This window comes from Amblyomma americanum, chromosome 1 (assembly GCF_052857255.1).
Source record: "Amblyomma americanum isolate KBUSLIRL-KWMA chromosome 1, ASM5285725v1, whole genome shotgun sequence".
In the NCBI taxonomy this organism is placed as follows: Eukaryota; Metazoa; Arthropoda; class Arachnida; order Ixodida; family Ixodidae; genus Amblyomma; species Amblyomma americanum.
The window spans coordinates 110,290,039-110,306,362 of NC_135497.1; the positions used below are offsets into that span (position 1 = coordinate 110,290,039).

The window sequence follows — 16,324 nt, forward strand, 5'->3', positions numbered from 1 at the left end:
TCTCTTCTCTTACGGCGCGGTTCCGGTGTCCACAGCAAGCTGCCGGCCAGGGTATCAATCTACATGCCTGAACTATCGAACTCGAAGTTCGAAACTGCAGACAAAATTTGAACTTCCGCGTCTTCGTGTTTTCCCTCTCTTCTCGCACGCCAAAACGGCGGCGCTCCTTCGCCGGCCCCACTCATTCGGCCTCTCCCCTACCTCCGCCGGCTGCGTCGCGCGCGTAGTGGCGTCGGCCGAGGTTGCTCGCGACGTCTGCAAGAATTTGGCGCTGTGAACCAATGATACCCCCCCCCCTGTTGACGTCATTAGCAGGACGTGACGTCGTCTGCCAGGTTTTCGTGCGTAAGCCCGGCACCGCGCGTCGTCGCGATGTGCGAAAGCGGGTATTTTTAAAAATGTATTGTAAATTTCCCGCTCGCTTTTGAGGTCTCGTACGCGGCATGGACGCCCGGTGGCCTGTACTCTACATAGTGGAAGCATTTTAAAACCAAGCTCAAACACCCCTTTCTGTGGCCCTTTAAGGAAAAGACATTACGCATGTCTCACATATTTCGGTGGACACGAACCGCGCCGTAAGGGAAGGAAAATGAAATTAAAATTGGTTTTAAGGAAAGGAAATGACCCCTGTCTCGCATATCTCGGTTGCACCCGAACCGCGCCGTAAGGGAATATTTCAGACGCGCGGTGCCGACAACAACTGCTACCGCTACAACACCGACGGCAATTCGACCGAACGAGCTGTATGCGCTGTCGCGTAATAACTATAGAGGCTTAAAAGATGAGAACAGTGAATTTTTATGCAGCGCGTTGGCAAGAAAAAGGTTTTTAAGTCGCTCTTCATGTGTCCGAGTCGACAAAATCTCTCCTTCACAGTAACTTTTTCACACATGGTTACAATCTGAAGCTTAAATTTTTCCCGCAACTGTCGTGCTGCTTCCGAGTGCTGACACAGGCCGCATCGAGAACATAAAGACGCACATCAACTTGCTGTTCTTTCGAAAAACACTCCGGCAGTGAAGCATGTGTATCAAGCTTCCTCCATGCGCGCCAGCCACCTGGAAACCTTTTCGTGAGTTGTTTCTACACGCTCCGGCAACTGCGGTCCTCTGGTTCCAGGACGCTCCTCACCACCGCCGATGGCTCTGCGGCTGCTCGGAGGCCGCCCTCTTGCTCTGCGCTGCCTCTTCGCTACGCGCTTGGCGACGCCGCTGCTTGACGACGAACTCCTTCGTAAGAGGCGTCTCCTGTAAGCGCTGCTCTCACTGCTTCGGTTGCTGCTTGTCCAACCGCTTCGCAAACGACGCCGTTTCTCAGCGCTATTGCAGCTTCCGCTGCCATCGCTACTGCTCTCTAACCAGCGTTGGTTCTCGGAGGCAGGTACGCCGGTGTCGTCCGACGAACCACTCGTCGACATTCGGACTGGCCTTCTTTTCTTTCCGCTGGAGGAAGGAGCGTTGTGGTCATCGTGAAGCAGCGTCGTTGTCTTCGCGACGGACTTCTTCGCGGTGGCTTCTTCGCGATGTGCGCTTCAAACGCCTACCTCTACCCTTCGGAGCCTGCTGCGGCCGACCACGACAAGACGTCTTCCCCGAGGAGCACAAACGCTTTTTTTCCACTGTCGCCGCCTTACATTTCCTTCTCAGTGTATTAGTGGCTGTCGCTGAGGCTTTACCTTCGAATACGACCGGCTTGGGAGGTTCTGCCTTCACTCCAGGCCGGCGTCCAGGCGCGTCCGTTGCCGCCTGGAAATTGGATATCTTGCTGGCGAGCCTGGCGGACCTCCTCCGGGTCACGGGCGGTCCAGGCGACGTGTCGGCGACTTCGCTACGTCGACCTTTCGCAGGAGGAGACGCTGCCGGCGTTTTCCTCGTAGGTCTCATTTTTCAGTCTCACTCAGTCCGAACGAGGCCAACACGGTCACCGATACGTTGCGCTGCAGCCGGCATTAACAAGCTTCTATCGCAGCCACCTTGCCGGCTGCTGATTTGGATTTGGATTTGTATACGTGGCTTTTCCTTTGTGTCGGGTGCCGAGAGGTGGCAGTGATGTCGTTGTTGTCGCGACTGGCCAAGAAGAGAAGCGCACCTTTGCTTCCTTCTCTCTTCTCTTTTTCGACTAGCCAGCTAACTTCCGTCCATGAAAAGATTTATCTGAAAAACTCTCTGTGCCCCCCAATCCTTGGCCAATCCCCCGAGTGGGCAAGTGCCATTGTGTGAGGGTAACAACAACAACAGCAGCCTCGCTTCAGCGCCTCCGTGTTCGTCTCACGGTACCACTTTACCAACATTACCAACATTCATTTCCTCAATAATAACTGGTTTTTGGGGAAAGGAAATGGCGCAGTATCTGTCTCATATATCGTTGGGCAGGAACCGCGCCGTAATGAAAGGGATAAGGAGGGAATGAAAGAAAGGAAGATAGATGTGCCGTAGTGGAGGGCTCCGGAATAATTTTGACCACCTAGGGATCTTTTACGTGCACTGACATCGCACAGCACGCGGGCGCCTTAGCGGTTTTTCTCCATAAAAACGCAGCCGCCGCGGTCGCAAAAACCAATTTTTTTGTCTGTGGTTTCGCTCAGCTAATCCAGGATATACAAAGCGAAAGCTGTCGGCAATCATTGTGTTTGTTGGCGTTGACAACGTTCTAGTCTCCGATTTTGAGGAAAGGAAGTTCGTGTAACTGGCTTCCTTGGTCAGCGGACACCTCAATCGCGCTTTGAGGTAAGGACGTACATGGCGGTGGTGAGAAAGATATGTGGGCTGCACGCATTAGCGCTGACAACGTTGTGGCAGACACGCATTACTGCAGCTATAGTGCCCAATAGAGCGCAGCGTTCATTGGGTGAGCAACCTGTCGCGATGAGCCATTAATTTTAACTGCCACCTGCCGTACTACGATGGGCTCGCTGCCTATCCAGTGTGAGGAACGTGCTCAACGTTACAGACGCCAAGCCGTGTCTACTTACCCGATACACCACAGCTTTCGCTATGAAACCAGGGTCAGAAGTAGTTAAACCGCAGCTAATTTTACGCGACAGCGTATACAGCTCGTTCTGCCGAAAAGCCGTCGGCGTCGTTTAGCTCTGGACCTCTGGAAACTCTGGACCTGTATAGAATATGGGAAATGCAAACCAGGAAAGAATTGTCTTATGATAATTCAAGAGGCAGCGCCCTGACGATTGAACACACATGAACACGGACGACACCGGCATTCTTCGTAGACATCATAACATAATCGGACAAAAAGAATGCCTAAAATTAATATTCCCAGATCCCGCCCGGGGTAGTCTATACAGGCTACCAAAAAATTTGCGTGACTTCTAAAATCCTCAAAAATTTCTAATCGTCTGTGAGAAGAAGGCGGCCACCCTTGTTATAAGCCGAGATGCAAAATCTGCTCACATGTGACTGCCTCACTTCTGATTATCAAGTCAACATTAAAGGCACATTCTGCGGTGACACTTCAAACACAATTTATTTGCTAGAGTGTTCTGTGTCCAATAACGATACAGAGGAAAACCGAAACCCCTGTTCGATTACGCTTCGACAACCACAAAGCTCACTGCGCTCCTCTCCACAACCTACCGCTATTTAAACACATCAGGATTCCCGGTCGCTCATTCAATAAATAAGAGTCATTATTTTACAATTATCTTATATATAAATTTGATGCTGTTTCTGCTGACTTAAACGACCGTCCCGGCGCGCTGTATTGTCTGCCATGGTAACAGTTACGCTTCCCACATATGTGCTTTCTTCTAGGAATTCCCAATTTTTAACGTATCTTTCAGTGACATATACACATTACCCGCGGGACTGATATCGCATCCAGTGCATGCTCTGTCTTGGTCTTGAGCTTCTGAAAAAGTGGTATTGATAGTTGCTGGTGTAAAAGCATATACCTATGTACCACTGTGATGAAGACGTCCCCAGTCGAAACTTCAGTAAACCCTTGTGTTTTCAAGCGTGTTAGTCTAATTTATAAGTGTATAACTTCTGGTTCGTAGTACCTTCTTCGTAACTGGTGCGTGCGTGCGTGTGTGTGCGTGCGTGTGTTTTATACCACATTTCTTTGGGGTACTCGCCTAAATAATTAAGAAAAAGTCAGCTATTGGCATCGTCTGCGGCGACGACAAAACGAAACAGGCCGCTCTCAGCGATTCCACTGGTGGCACCATCTCGTTGGTCGACTGTGGAGATCAGGCAAAGGAGGGGGTGTAGGGTCTGCGAGAGGTTTGAAGACTCTTCAGAAACTGCTTTATCAGTGATCACACCTTACTTAGTATGAAAACTCTATCCCGGTGATTACGTCCCGCAATGTACACTATGTGGTGAAATAGCCACTTAACGATCACGTATTGAAGAACTATAAAGAGGAGCGGCCACCGTATTCTCTAATACAAGTTCCTACTATTGAGCAATGGGAGGCCGCGTTGCTCAGCTCATACATGGGCGTTCAAACCCGGGCCATTAAATGGGCTACTCAGGTCGCCATCAGCCATGTACTGATAGCCACCCAGCACGGACCATCTGCATTTTGCCTTCTGACGAAATAAATAGTTTGCAATCCAAATCAAGGATCACAAAAAACTTAATCTGGCCAAAACTGCACTAAGCTTGAACGAATGACTGAATGAATGAATGAATGAATGAATGAATGAATGAATGAATGAATGAATGAATGAATGAATGAATGAATGAATGAATGAATGAATGAATGAACTTTATTTCCATCATCATGGGGCCTCACGGTCGGGGCGCAGCATTAGGAAGGGCTGCCTCACAGCCAGCTTTCAGCGCCGGAGACCGCGGAGAGAGTCTTTTAGCAAGCTGTCTCCGCCTGACGGATGCTGAGTCTTTGCTGATCCAGGTCGTGGTTCCGGATCACCTCCGGGATGCTTTGTGATTTAGCTCCAGGAGAATCCTCACACCCCCAAATTAGGTGATTTTGCGAAGTCATCCTGTGGCGGCTACCGCAGAGCTCAGGCTCTCCAGTGTCTTCGTCGTGTACTATAGAGTACGGAAAGAATCTGTTGACCGGAAGCCTCCTCCAGGAGGCTTTGGATTGAGTGACCTATCCGAACTGCTCTGGAAGTGCCCCTGAGTGGGAATAAAGACCCACTCATAACGTATGAAGAAATAATGGAAACACCTAGACTGGATAGGAGAATTTAAGAGAACTTCTTGTTGGGCTAGTTGGTAATTGATCATTGTACATTTAACCCCACACACGCGCATTCGCACTCGCGCACGCACGCGCGCGCGCGCCCGCACCTTTTTTTTAAATGTGAACGGGAGGCACTCTGTCCCGTTGTCTTCTCTTGTGTGTGTGTGTGTGTGTGTTGTGTGTGTGTGTGTGTGTGTGTGTGTGTGTGTGTGTGTGTGTGTGTGTGTGTGTGTGTGTGTGTGTGTGTGTGTGTGTGTGTGTGTGTGTGTGTGTGTGTGTGTGTGTGTGTGTGTGTGTGTGTGTGTGTGTGTGTGTGTGTGTGTGTGTGTGTGTGTGTGTGTGTGTGTGTGGTTTTGGCGCCTTAAATATACATTCATGGTACAGCATCTTCAAACGCCCCGCAAAAGATTCTGCCTCGTCTTCTGCCTAATGTTCAGGACCTAGGGCCAAGAAACGAGATGGCGCCACCAGTGCACTCGCTGAAGAAGCGGCCTTTTTCGTTTCTTCGTCGCCCCAGATGATGCGAATATCTGACTTTTTCTTGTCGACTCAGGCAGGTACCCCAAACAAATCTGGTATAAAACAGTGTGTGTGTGTGTGTGTGTGTGTGTGTGTGTGTGTGTGTGTGTGTGTGTGTGTGTGTGTGTGTGTGTGTGTGTGTGTGTGTGTGTGTGTGTGTGTGTGTGTGTGTGTGTGCGTGCGTGCGTGCGTGCGTGCGTGCGTGCGTGCGGGCGGGCGGGCGGGCGGGCGGGCATGCGTGCGTGCGTGCGGTTTTGGCGCCTTAAAAGTACAATGGATAGGAGAAGACTCTCACTTGCACTAAGTTTGAAGACATACGTGGCACAGCAGCTTCAAACCTCCCGCAAAACAATCACCCTCTTCTGCCAAATCTCCATGATCTAGGGCCAAGAAACGAGATGGCGCAACCAGTGCACTCGCTGAAGAAGCGGCCTTTTTCGTTTCTTCGTCGCCCCAGACGATGCGAATATCCGACTTTTTCTTGTCGACTCATGCAGGTACCCCAAACAAATCTGGCATAAAACAATTCTGCCTACCAAATTCCATTTATGTGCGAAATTTTCAGCTCGAACAATTTACCGCTTTACTTGTGAGAAGCATTCTACGCGCTTCATATGCTCCCGCTGGAAGCATTTACAGGAACACTTATGCCACCGTACTACACTCTTACTGCTAGCGCCCTGTACGGTTTTCATCGCTCCGGTGCGCTACGGGAACCACATGCTCCTCAGTATTCAAGAGTTATAGTAGGGTGGCTCTTATAGAAACAAGAACAATAAAATTGTCATTCGACAAGCCTCATGGAGCCAATCCGAGTTGCTGGCTGTCTGTTTGGCGCCAAAGTTTTCGTACTTGCCATGCGTACATGGGCAACTTGGGGTACTTGTTACTTGCATAAGCCCGGTTGAACGGCGCGTGAATCTCCATATCGGTCGTGGTCTGTCCCTGCAGTGTACTAACGTTTTCAGTCTAGCATCTTCGAAGAGAGCTGAAATGGCGGCAGCCAACCTGGAAAGTGGTAAGTATTTGGTTCGCCTTTCTTCGGAAAGGAGCGTGTCACGGATCCGTCAAAGATGACGAGTCAGTGGCGGCAGTTTCGATGGCTGACGAACCGGCGCGTAGACGAATATGTTGAACTTTTGGCGTTTGCCTAAAGTGACCATATTCCTCAGACTCCAAAGCGGGACGTGGGTGGGGGGCCCCTGAATGACACGGGTAGTAGTTTAGACATTCTATTTTTTTTTATTCTATCCATATCATGCAGCATTTCATTTCCTCCAGCTTTGGCCTACCTGGCACAAACATCTAATACTTCTGGCTTGAGTGGATCTTCTGTAGCTGTCCATTTTTGCAGATGTGTCCATGGTACTGTTCACATGTCATGTGCCCATTCACTTTGAGCATCAGCAGCGCTTTAAGTGTCGTCTCTTGAAACTGCGTCTTCTCTGCAGACCACAGCTTGTTCATCAACGAAAACGCTCTCCACACTGGTGCATTTATTCCTGGCAAGCACATGCAGTACGCAATATATAATTGCCCTCATATTGTCGCAAGGCACATCTTTTGTCTCAAAGTGCTGAAGAACATCCTCCCGCCGTTCCTCATGCAGCTTCTTCTGTCTCCCATTCCTCTAGTTTCTCAGTCCTGACATAATGTGAAACGTTACAGGCTTCGTCACATAAAACATTCTCATAAAGACCGATGTGACAGAACTCTTAAGTCATAAGCGCCTGCCTATGGCTTGTTTCTTCCGTTATTTAGGCTGAATTAATGGAGCTAGGCAGAGCAGGTGTAGCCAGTGTAGCCAGTGCAGTTTAGGCGGGACAAAGCGCTGTCCCGCAAGCATGCTGGCGGGACAGAGGGACCAGACCCGCAAATTATGGACAGGTGCCGCCTAAATTGGCACGTCTGGTCACTTTACGTTTGCCAGTGATGAAACTTGTCGCACTACATCTGCCGATCACCAATGTCAGCGAGTAGAACTGGATGCAACTAACGCTTGCGTTGAAGTTAATACATCCATACGCACGTTACTGAGTATGCCTTGTGATGATTTCTCGGAGGTCTGCAATGATCATCGTGCTGAGGACAGCCAGGAACATGCAATTGATTCTGAACTGCATCGCGATATCGCCTGTGCCCAGTATAAGTGAAAGACCCCGAAGTTGCAGAGATGACCTTTCTGCATTCCTGTTCACACTTTGGCAGTGGAATCGGGCACCTCGCATGCATCCGTGACTGCTCCTCTGGGGGTGTTGCGCAAGCATTCGTGCTTTTCTTCTTTGCCACGTTCGACAAGAGCGTTGTTAGAAACGCCTCGGAAGTCCCTCGGTAGTGTACACATTGCCGGTGGAAAGTAATGCCATTTCGGCATTGCTGAACGGGATCGTTAAGCAGTGAGCCATATCAGGGAGGTGCCCCGAGAGAATATGGCTAGCACCGTATCTATAAACCAACCTAGACAATGATACGCCGGTACTGCAAAGCATTTCATGCTTACATCATGTCTTGATGACGAGATAGTCTGCAATTTTTCTCTCAATACTGGCATATCATTTGACGCAACATGAAGAAGTGTGAGTGCACATCCTGAATATGTGCATAGATGGTGACTGCGTGAGTGGAATATGTAGTATTATAAGTGACTGTGCACAATGTGCGGCAGGCGCGACAGGTTTTAGGTCATTATTAACATATAAGTGACGCTACGGTGGAGCAATTGCTGGCAGAACAAGCATGGCTATTCCCACCGTTAGCATACAACAACTTCACTGACATCCTGAGCAAGAACTCGTATGCTGATTAACAAAAATATTACTCGTGCAAGATTGGTCGTTTATTGGCTCGCTTATTTTTGCGGGCATCATTCAGCTTTTGTTAAGTACTGCATCTTTGCTGGAGTGAAGCAGGAATGTTTTTCTGGTCTTATTCGTTGCGGGGTCATATCCAGAAGACACTTTTCTGCTTTAATGGGAATGTTGCATTCCTGCGTCTGTTTTACATAAAGAAAGTGCTGCTGTGGCATGTGAGCCTGGGCAGTTAAGTTTCTTTTTTTATCTGGAAAAGCTTTCAAGCTGAAACTGTGCTTTGCGTTTATGTGTAGATTTTAGGCATTGAAATTTGATATTTAAGGCAAAAGCCTTGGCTCATGGGTGTGCGCAAGGCCTGTCTGCAGGAAACGTGTGCACGAAATGTCCGCCCCACCTGTCAATCAAAGAAATATAAAAAAATGTATGAAAGGCAAAATAAAAATAAGTGGGAAAAACAAAAATATAAAAATAATACAGAATAGAAATAAAATGGCAATGAAAAACAAAGAAAAATATAAAAATTGAAGAAAATAAAAAGAATAAAAAATGGAGGGAGAAAGGACATGGAAAGGCTTTTGGCTTTCGCTTTGCCACTCATAAGCAGACTAAGTGCAAATAATTTTTTTTTTGTTAAACATTTTCAGCAATTTTGTTTTCTTTAAACAGACACAGAGACAACTTGCAATTTTTGGTCTCTATAAGAATTGATTCTATGGCTCTTTCTGGCTATGTTGGTGTTTGCCCAACCCCAAAAGACACATTTGTTGCCGAGAAAGAATGGATTTGATCATTTTAGCCACTCATTTCAAACTCTTGTTATCTGCGCTGAAACAGACCCAGTGATCACTGTGATCTGCACCAAAACAGACCCTGTGATCGCAAATTTTTATCTAGAACACTGAAATTTTCATGCTCTTCAGGCAAACTAACAGGAAACACTTTGAATATTTAAGCAATTTAAAATTATACTTTCTTTTCATCTTAAAGCATGCAAGTACAGCTGACATAGTTTTTGCCAAATGTTGTACTGAATAATAAGTTACACTGTAGAACCTTATATTTTTGCTTGAAATACATATTATAAGAAAGCTGATGACACATATGACTGTGTCTATGTTATGAATCTTGGCCAAAAATAATAACCAACAGAAATGGCCCATTTTTTCCACCACAAGTAAAGAATAAGGCAGGTGTGCTTTTAGCAGAAGCATTGATGCATTTTTGTCTGCAAAATTTTGTGCACTGATTTCTGTGTGTGGATTTTAGGGATGGTTTTCATATACAGTGTGCAGTCTAGGTGGGTGTGTCAAAGCAGTCAGAGCACTTCGTAGAGTGTACCATCTCTGGTCATGCAGGCCCTTGGAATAAGTGCTTTCAAGGAACAGTCTCCACATATGCCATTGCCATTGCAAACATAAATGCCTGCAGAAACGCTTGCCACAAACTTCGTCCACTGGAGCAGATGTTACAGTGCAACTTGTTTCATTCATTTCTTTGTTCAAAAGGTGAGCTATGGAATGTTTGGCATAGATTTTTTGCATCAGCCACTCCCATGGATTCTAACTTTTTATAGGACTACATATTTGCTGACAGTTCTTTGAACTTAGAATTGGGAGCTGAAAGAATTGTACTGTGTGGTTACTTAGGTTTCTTGATGCTGGTAAAAGAAGTTTAATCTGTTTTGTGTTGCACAGATCCTCAGGCATAGACATACATATGTCCGATAATTACTAAGGAAGATAGCTACAATTTCTTGATTCCTACCCACAAGGAGCCATGATCGCCAATACCTGCGCAATCTCAGAGCATGCAGCAGCTCGTGCTTCACATGCCTCTGCTAGGCATCATGAAAGTATGTATCTCTCAATTTTCAGCAAATGTCTATTTTTTTAATGCACCATAAAATTTCGGTGGCATTAATATTTGTTTATTATGCACCTCTGTATAACTCAGCTATAATGTGCTGGTAAAGTGTTAAAACCACTGCAGCCCTGTGAAGAGGATCTTAACAATGTGAAAAGATAGAAATAATGAGTTTGGTCTCTACAATGTCGAAGCAGCAACTAGTGTATAAATTGCTCTGTAATGGATGGCTCTGGATTATTTTAGGCTTCCTTAGCTGTTTTAATGTGCACTTGATATCACCTTGCACCGGTTAGAGTGCCGGCCATGTGAAGGAGGGACTGCTTTCAAGTGTTTGAAAACAACCACTGGTTAATTAAAAAAAAAAGTCTGTTCAGGGCTGCACATGGTGTGCTGCCTATTCGTAATGAACAACTCAGAGGGTCAGTGAAGCTATTTTTTATTTGCTTATGTTTTTTCACTTGCAAGCCAACAGCACAGCAGCCTACAAGTATGGTGCACATTACAAGAAGAGCACTACAATGCACAAAGAAGACCACTACGATACACACAGGAAGTTAAATGACACAGTGGACGTAGTGTGCAAAAGAAGTAAAGATTGCAATGAAAACGTAATAATAGTGGCAGCCGCCTCCAGTTATGTGCTTAGAGATAGAAAAAACATCAATGCACTAGTACAAGAAAAATCATAATAACAAATAAAATAAATGTCGCAATCTGTATACTTGTAGTAGCATAGACTCAGAAGTCTGTTGATGAGATTACAATGGCCAGTGTGTCTTCGTTAAAAGACAACTTGTTTTATCAGGCTTGTATTCGATGGCTGCTTGTCCAGATCCAACAATTCTTAGGACCTTTCGCTGCATCGGAGGCATGACCGCCACCTTGGTCAGCTCATCCACAGCCACTGGGGACTGAGGGCCGAGGGTTAACTCAGAAATCCACAAAGCGGCGGTGGCAGCCAAGTACAGTATTAATGGCCAATTCCTGTTCTGTGGAGGGAGCATGCATATATAGCTCTTCACTCAGTGAGCATTTCTTTCATTGTTGCATCTCACTTATTTTCTATTTTTTGGTAGCGCAGGGAAAAGCAGGATATTGTTTTCCTTTACAAGGTGCTCCACGGTTCCACTGATTGTCCTGAAATGCTATCAGATATTTTTTTACGAGTACCCACTAGAAACTAAAGTTATCAGTGTTCAAGGCAAGAATCTTATCCAGTGAGTCTAGCCTAATTGTTCTGTTTGAGGAATATCGGGCAGTGAATGGGACATTACAGTGCTTAACAATGTTATGACGACTGATGCAGTGCATACACTAAATAACGGGTACTTAAGGAGGTGGTTGTCATTATAATCAACATTAATAAAAAGCGAGAGTTGAAGATACCGCGAGCCTATGCACCAACACCCAGTCACACTGGCAAGGTGGTTAAAAGGAACTGTAAAGATGTCATATCAGTAATCAATAAAATAGGGAAAGAGAGGTTTGTAAACAAATAGTATGTAACCTAAGCTGTAATTTTCCAGCCTTATACTATGCCTTATACTTAGCCTTATACTTAGAGCCATCGAAAGAAAAATGACAGGCGAAACATTAAGAGACCGGAAGCGGGCAGAGTGGGTGAGAAAACAAACGTATGTTAATGACATCCTAGTCAAAATCAAGAGGAAGAAGTGGGCTTGGGCAGGGCACATACTGCAAAGGCAAGGTAACCACTGATCCTTAAAGGTAATGGAGTGGATTCCAGGAGAAGGCAAGCGTAGCAGGCGGCGACGGATGGTTAGGTGGGCGGATGAGATTCGGAAGTTTACAGGCACAAGGGGGGGGGGGGGCGCAGCTGACAACGGACTGAGTTAATTAGAGAGACATGGGAGAGGCCTTTGCCCTGCAGTGGGTGTAGTCAGGCTGATGATGATGATGATGATACTAGAGAATCGTAGCGCAGACTAACCTCTCTGCCTTGAATTAAGTAAGAATGCACTACACTGTACTGATGGGCAGCTTCGAAGTCTAAGTATGGAAGTTCGAAAGAAGCAGGCTTGCAAACAAGAAATAAACATAAAAGAGACTGAGTGGGGAGACAAATAATGAAATAGACTTCACAATGAATGCCCTTCATGGCACCATGCAGGATGTGGAAGGACTAGAGGAGGTGAGGCGTAGTGACTGTACAGTCGTGATGTCTACAATCAGCCTGGATTGAATAGAGACTGGAGGAAAGTTGTCATGAAGAAGTTAAATGTGATGACCTTCCCAGCATAATTCCGCAGTGCTCAGTTGAAGTAGGAGGTACGCTAGCTAGGTAGGATATTGGCAAGCTCTCCAAGGTAACAAGATGCATCATACTATGAAGTGGTAATGCATGAAAGTCTCAGACCTCTCAGATAAGGTAGAAGTGCAAGGTAATTATGCAAAGTAGAAAATTGTACTAACATGAAGAGAACTTGGCAAGCACTAAAGCATCCAGAAAGCCTGAAAGGTGCAAAGACTGGATTAGGCGTGTGCAGAGATACATGTTTGTAGAAGGGACAAAGGCAATAGTGTCGTGAGAAATTTAAATTTGGTAGGTAAGGCAGCAGAAAAATTCTGTGTGCATTTCTAGATGTGTGCTGCTCTTACAGTTTGATGCTGACATTAATCAGTTTGTATCCCAGAAATGCTTGTGCTCTTGATCAAGGATTCAGGAAAGAGGCTCACTGCAATTCATATGGCAGAAGCGATTTTTTGTACCATTTTCCACGTGAACTTAAATGGTAGCCAAAATAATAGCACTAGTGCAGGAAATGGTACAAACAAGGAAATAGAAATTTTCATTTAAACTGAAGCGATTATAGAGGATATGTCACAAACAGTGCAGGAGACAAGCAACTCGAGATTTTTGGAAGGACGGGGGAGATTTGTTATACAAGAGTGCTTCACGACCTCAAGTATGCGGAAAAATGCTTATATTGTATTAACCCAGCACAGAGATCTATGGAAAGGAGAGTAAGTGATGCTGGTGACATTTAGAGAAAAGCAGCAGATTGTATTAAAGATTGAACTTGAGTTATCGAAATCCTAGTGGATTGAAGAGGAAGGTATAGGCTTGGACCAGACATAAGTAACGTCCAGAACAGATAAACGATGATCTATTAATGTAAAAGAGTGGATTCCAGGGCTAGGCAAACAGTCAGGTACGGTAAAAAGAGATGGGCAAATGCGATCTGAACGTTCGATGGTGTGGCCACATCTTCCACGGAACAGGGCAAATTGGGGATTAGTGGAAGAGTCCTTTTCCCTTCAGTGTATGTAGCCTGCTGATGATTGTGGTGAATGTAACATATACATTGATATCTTAGTGTTTCACCTCGATGAGAAAGATAGCTGCTGCTGCCTAGTCTTGACTATGGACTTTTGATTTTAACAGCTAATCTCTTTACCTGCTCCACTACTATGATGGACCATGAATATGCTGAAAGGTTGCAGCTCTGAAGCTTCTATAGCTAACTAGGGTTTGTACTCATTGTTAACATTTCTTTTGCAGTAAATCTGCTATGATCATGACAGTTTTGGTAATATTGAGGCACTTGTGGTTCTGCTCATTAATGCCACCTAAAGGAGCCACCATTCAGACTCTTGTCTGCACTACCCACATTGTCCTTTGAATTGGAAAGGACAAAGGCTAGCATTAGAGAGGTGAACATTATGAATTACTTGCTCTTACTATCTGTTATCATCATTCTACTTCCGAAGCCTAAAGGTATTCTCATTATATGTTCTGTTCATATTTCATTTCCTAATACAGGTAGAAGCAGGCTTGGAATATGGAGGAGTGCCAGATCCTGCCTAGTTCAACAAAGAATCTGTGGAGTCCCAAGAAAAAGCCGTATCTATCAGAATGATGCAGCTACAGGTGCTTTTACAGCTTGTGGCTGTGATGTGCAGGTTGTGTGCTTAAGATGGTTAGGAACCATCCTTTATCATATTAGTATCATTTTATTTCAACAGATCCCACCATTTAGAGTGCACCAAACATGAGGGCATGCGACATGAAGAGCTGAAATGCAGCGGCAATCATCAACAGTGGTGGCTTCTCTGCGGTTCCTAGGGGCTAGGAGGCGAAGCACCACCACCACCACCACCACTACCACCACCATCGCCGCCAACAACAACAAAAATAAAAACGTTGCGCTAGCACTCAAGAGAGCCGTTTTTACAGGGACGCGACATAAATTATAGACTCCAGCGACGCGTATACATAGGAGCAAGCCGGGTCTGGGAAGTGCTGCTTAAAAATTGCAGCAAACTCCTAACCAACTCTTAGGAAACCGCAAGCGACAGCGTTAGAAGTCACTTAGCCCTCCTTCGCAACTCCACTAGCACAAATTGAAAAGGATGTATCTGTAAAGGTGTTTTCTAATGACTGTGTTGTTTTCAAGAACATAATAAGTGATTATAACTATACTTGTCACTACAAAAAACCATAGTAGCAATCACAGAATGGTTAGTGTGCTGGGGTGTGGATATTAACAAAGGTAAAACCATATTGTTACAAATTACAAGGAAAAATGTTCCCAGGCTACGTAGTTATTACTTTACAACCTTTCTATTTTAGAAGTGGAGAGCTATAAATACCTCGGAGTAACCATCACTAACAAACTTACTTTGTCCTCACATCTGCTCTAACGTCTCCTGATCCGCAATGAAGAAATTATGGTTTATTAAAAGAAAACTTAGAAATTCTCCCATCAGCACTAGAATCACAGTATACAAGGCTTGTCAAGGGTGCATATTTGGGCGAGTCGGTATTGATCCATGAGAAAAGGAGCGCGAGGACGGACGAAGACAGAACACACAGCACGAGCGCTAACTTCTGACTAAAGGAAAAACACAGAACCATGTCAACCGGGACCTTAGCCTAACGACCGAGCACATGTGCCAAGTCTGGGAAGTGGAAAAATATTCAAAGGAAAAAAGCATAAGAAGATAAAGGTTATTCAAACCTAGGGATCTCAATTCACGTTTCAATAAGAATATAGAAGGCTCGCTGACACACAGATCACGCAAAGTAGCTATCTGTGTAGCTTCAAAGATTTCTCTTGTCAATTTATCCCTGCTTCTGGCGACGACAGAGCATTTATCCAGAAATGGCACACACCCGCACTCCTTGCAGTGCACGGCCATGTTACTGTGCGTTAACGACTTCATGTTGTTATTGTGTTCACGAAGCCTTTCGTTGAGGCACCTACCGGACTGTCCCACGTACTGCTTCCCACAGGACAACGGGATGCTGTACACACTGCCCTCAGTGCATTTAACAAATTTTTTCGGCTTCAATCTCTCCTCAGGGCATTGCTGTAGGGTCTGCAAAATCGAGTCTGAATGCCACCATTACGCACGCCTTCTGAGAGTGCTACTAACTGTGCAACTGCAGCGTGCACTGGACCCTAGTGCAGCTCCGTGCCAACTACGTGAGCATCTGTAACTGGCTGACCGAACAACTGAGGTCCTGAAGTTTCTTTGCTCTCGTTTCCCTCCTAAGTGCTCCAACAAAGTCAATAAAGTGTGCATCCCTGACAGTGCATCGCTTCCCCAAGACATCATTCAGGTGTTCTTTCTCGGCCCCCAGTTTGCTACAGAGTCTCCGAAGTCTCCGCATGTACTGCTCTCCATGGTGCGCTGTGTTTCCCGCCTCACTGACAAAGAGGACTGCAGCCGTTGCACCGCCGACAGAGTCGACGTCCTTTCCTTCTGTAAGCCTTGACCTTCAAAAATTAATGTGAATCACATAGTGTCCGTGCTAAATGAGCAGTCGCTTTCTGTCCTCCCCTCCAGCAAAAAGGGAAAAAGGGAGGTTTTGCTGTTTTCAGCCATGATTCCTTTAATGATAAAGCCCACCTTGCTGTCACACAGGTTTTTAAGAGCCGTAAAACTGTTTGTGTTCAAAATCTTAAGGCTCAAGCTAAAAAGCTCTGTGA

General features: G+C 45.8%; 2 protein-coding genes across 2 annotated transcripts in view; both read left to right on the plus strand.

The window, feature by feature from the left end:
* LOC144113445 (uncharacterized) overlaps positions 1-14,733 on the plus strand; it is a 78,276-nt gene extending 63,543 nt beyond the window's left edge. Inside the window, exon 5 of the mRNA XM_077646526.1 lies at positions 14,152-14,733. Coding sequence (XP_077502652.1) covers positions 14,152-14,384 — 233 coding nt within the window. The 3' untranslated portion in view covers positions 14,385-14,733. The remainder of the gene's footprint in view (positions 1-14,151) is intronic.
* Positions 1-16,324, plus strand: part of LOC144113446 (uncharacterized) — a 303,663-nt gene that overhangs the window by 195,758 nt on the left and 91,581 nt on the right. The gene's annotated exons all lie outside the window — the stretch shown is intronic.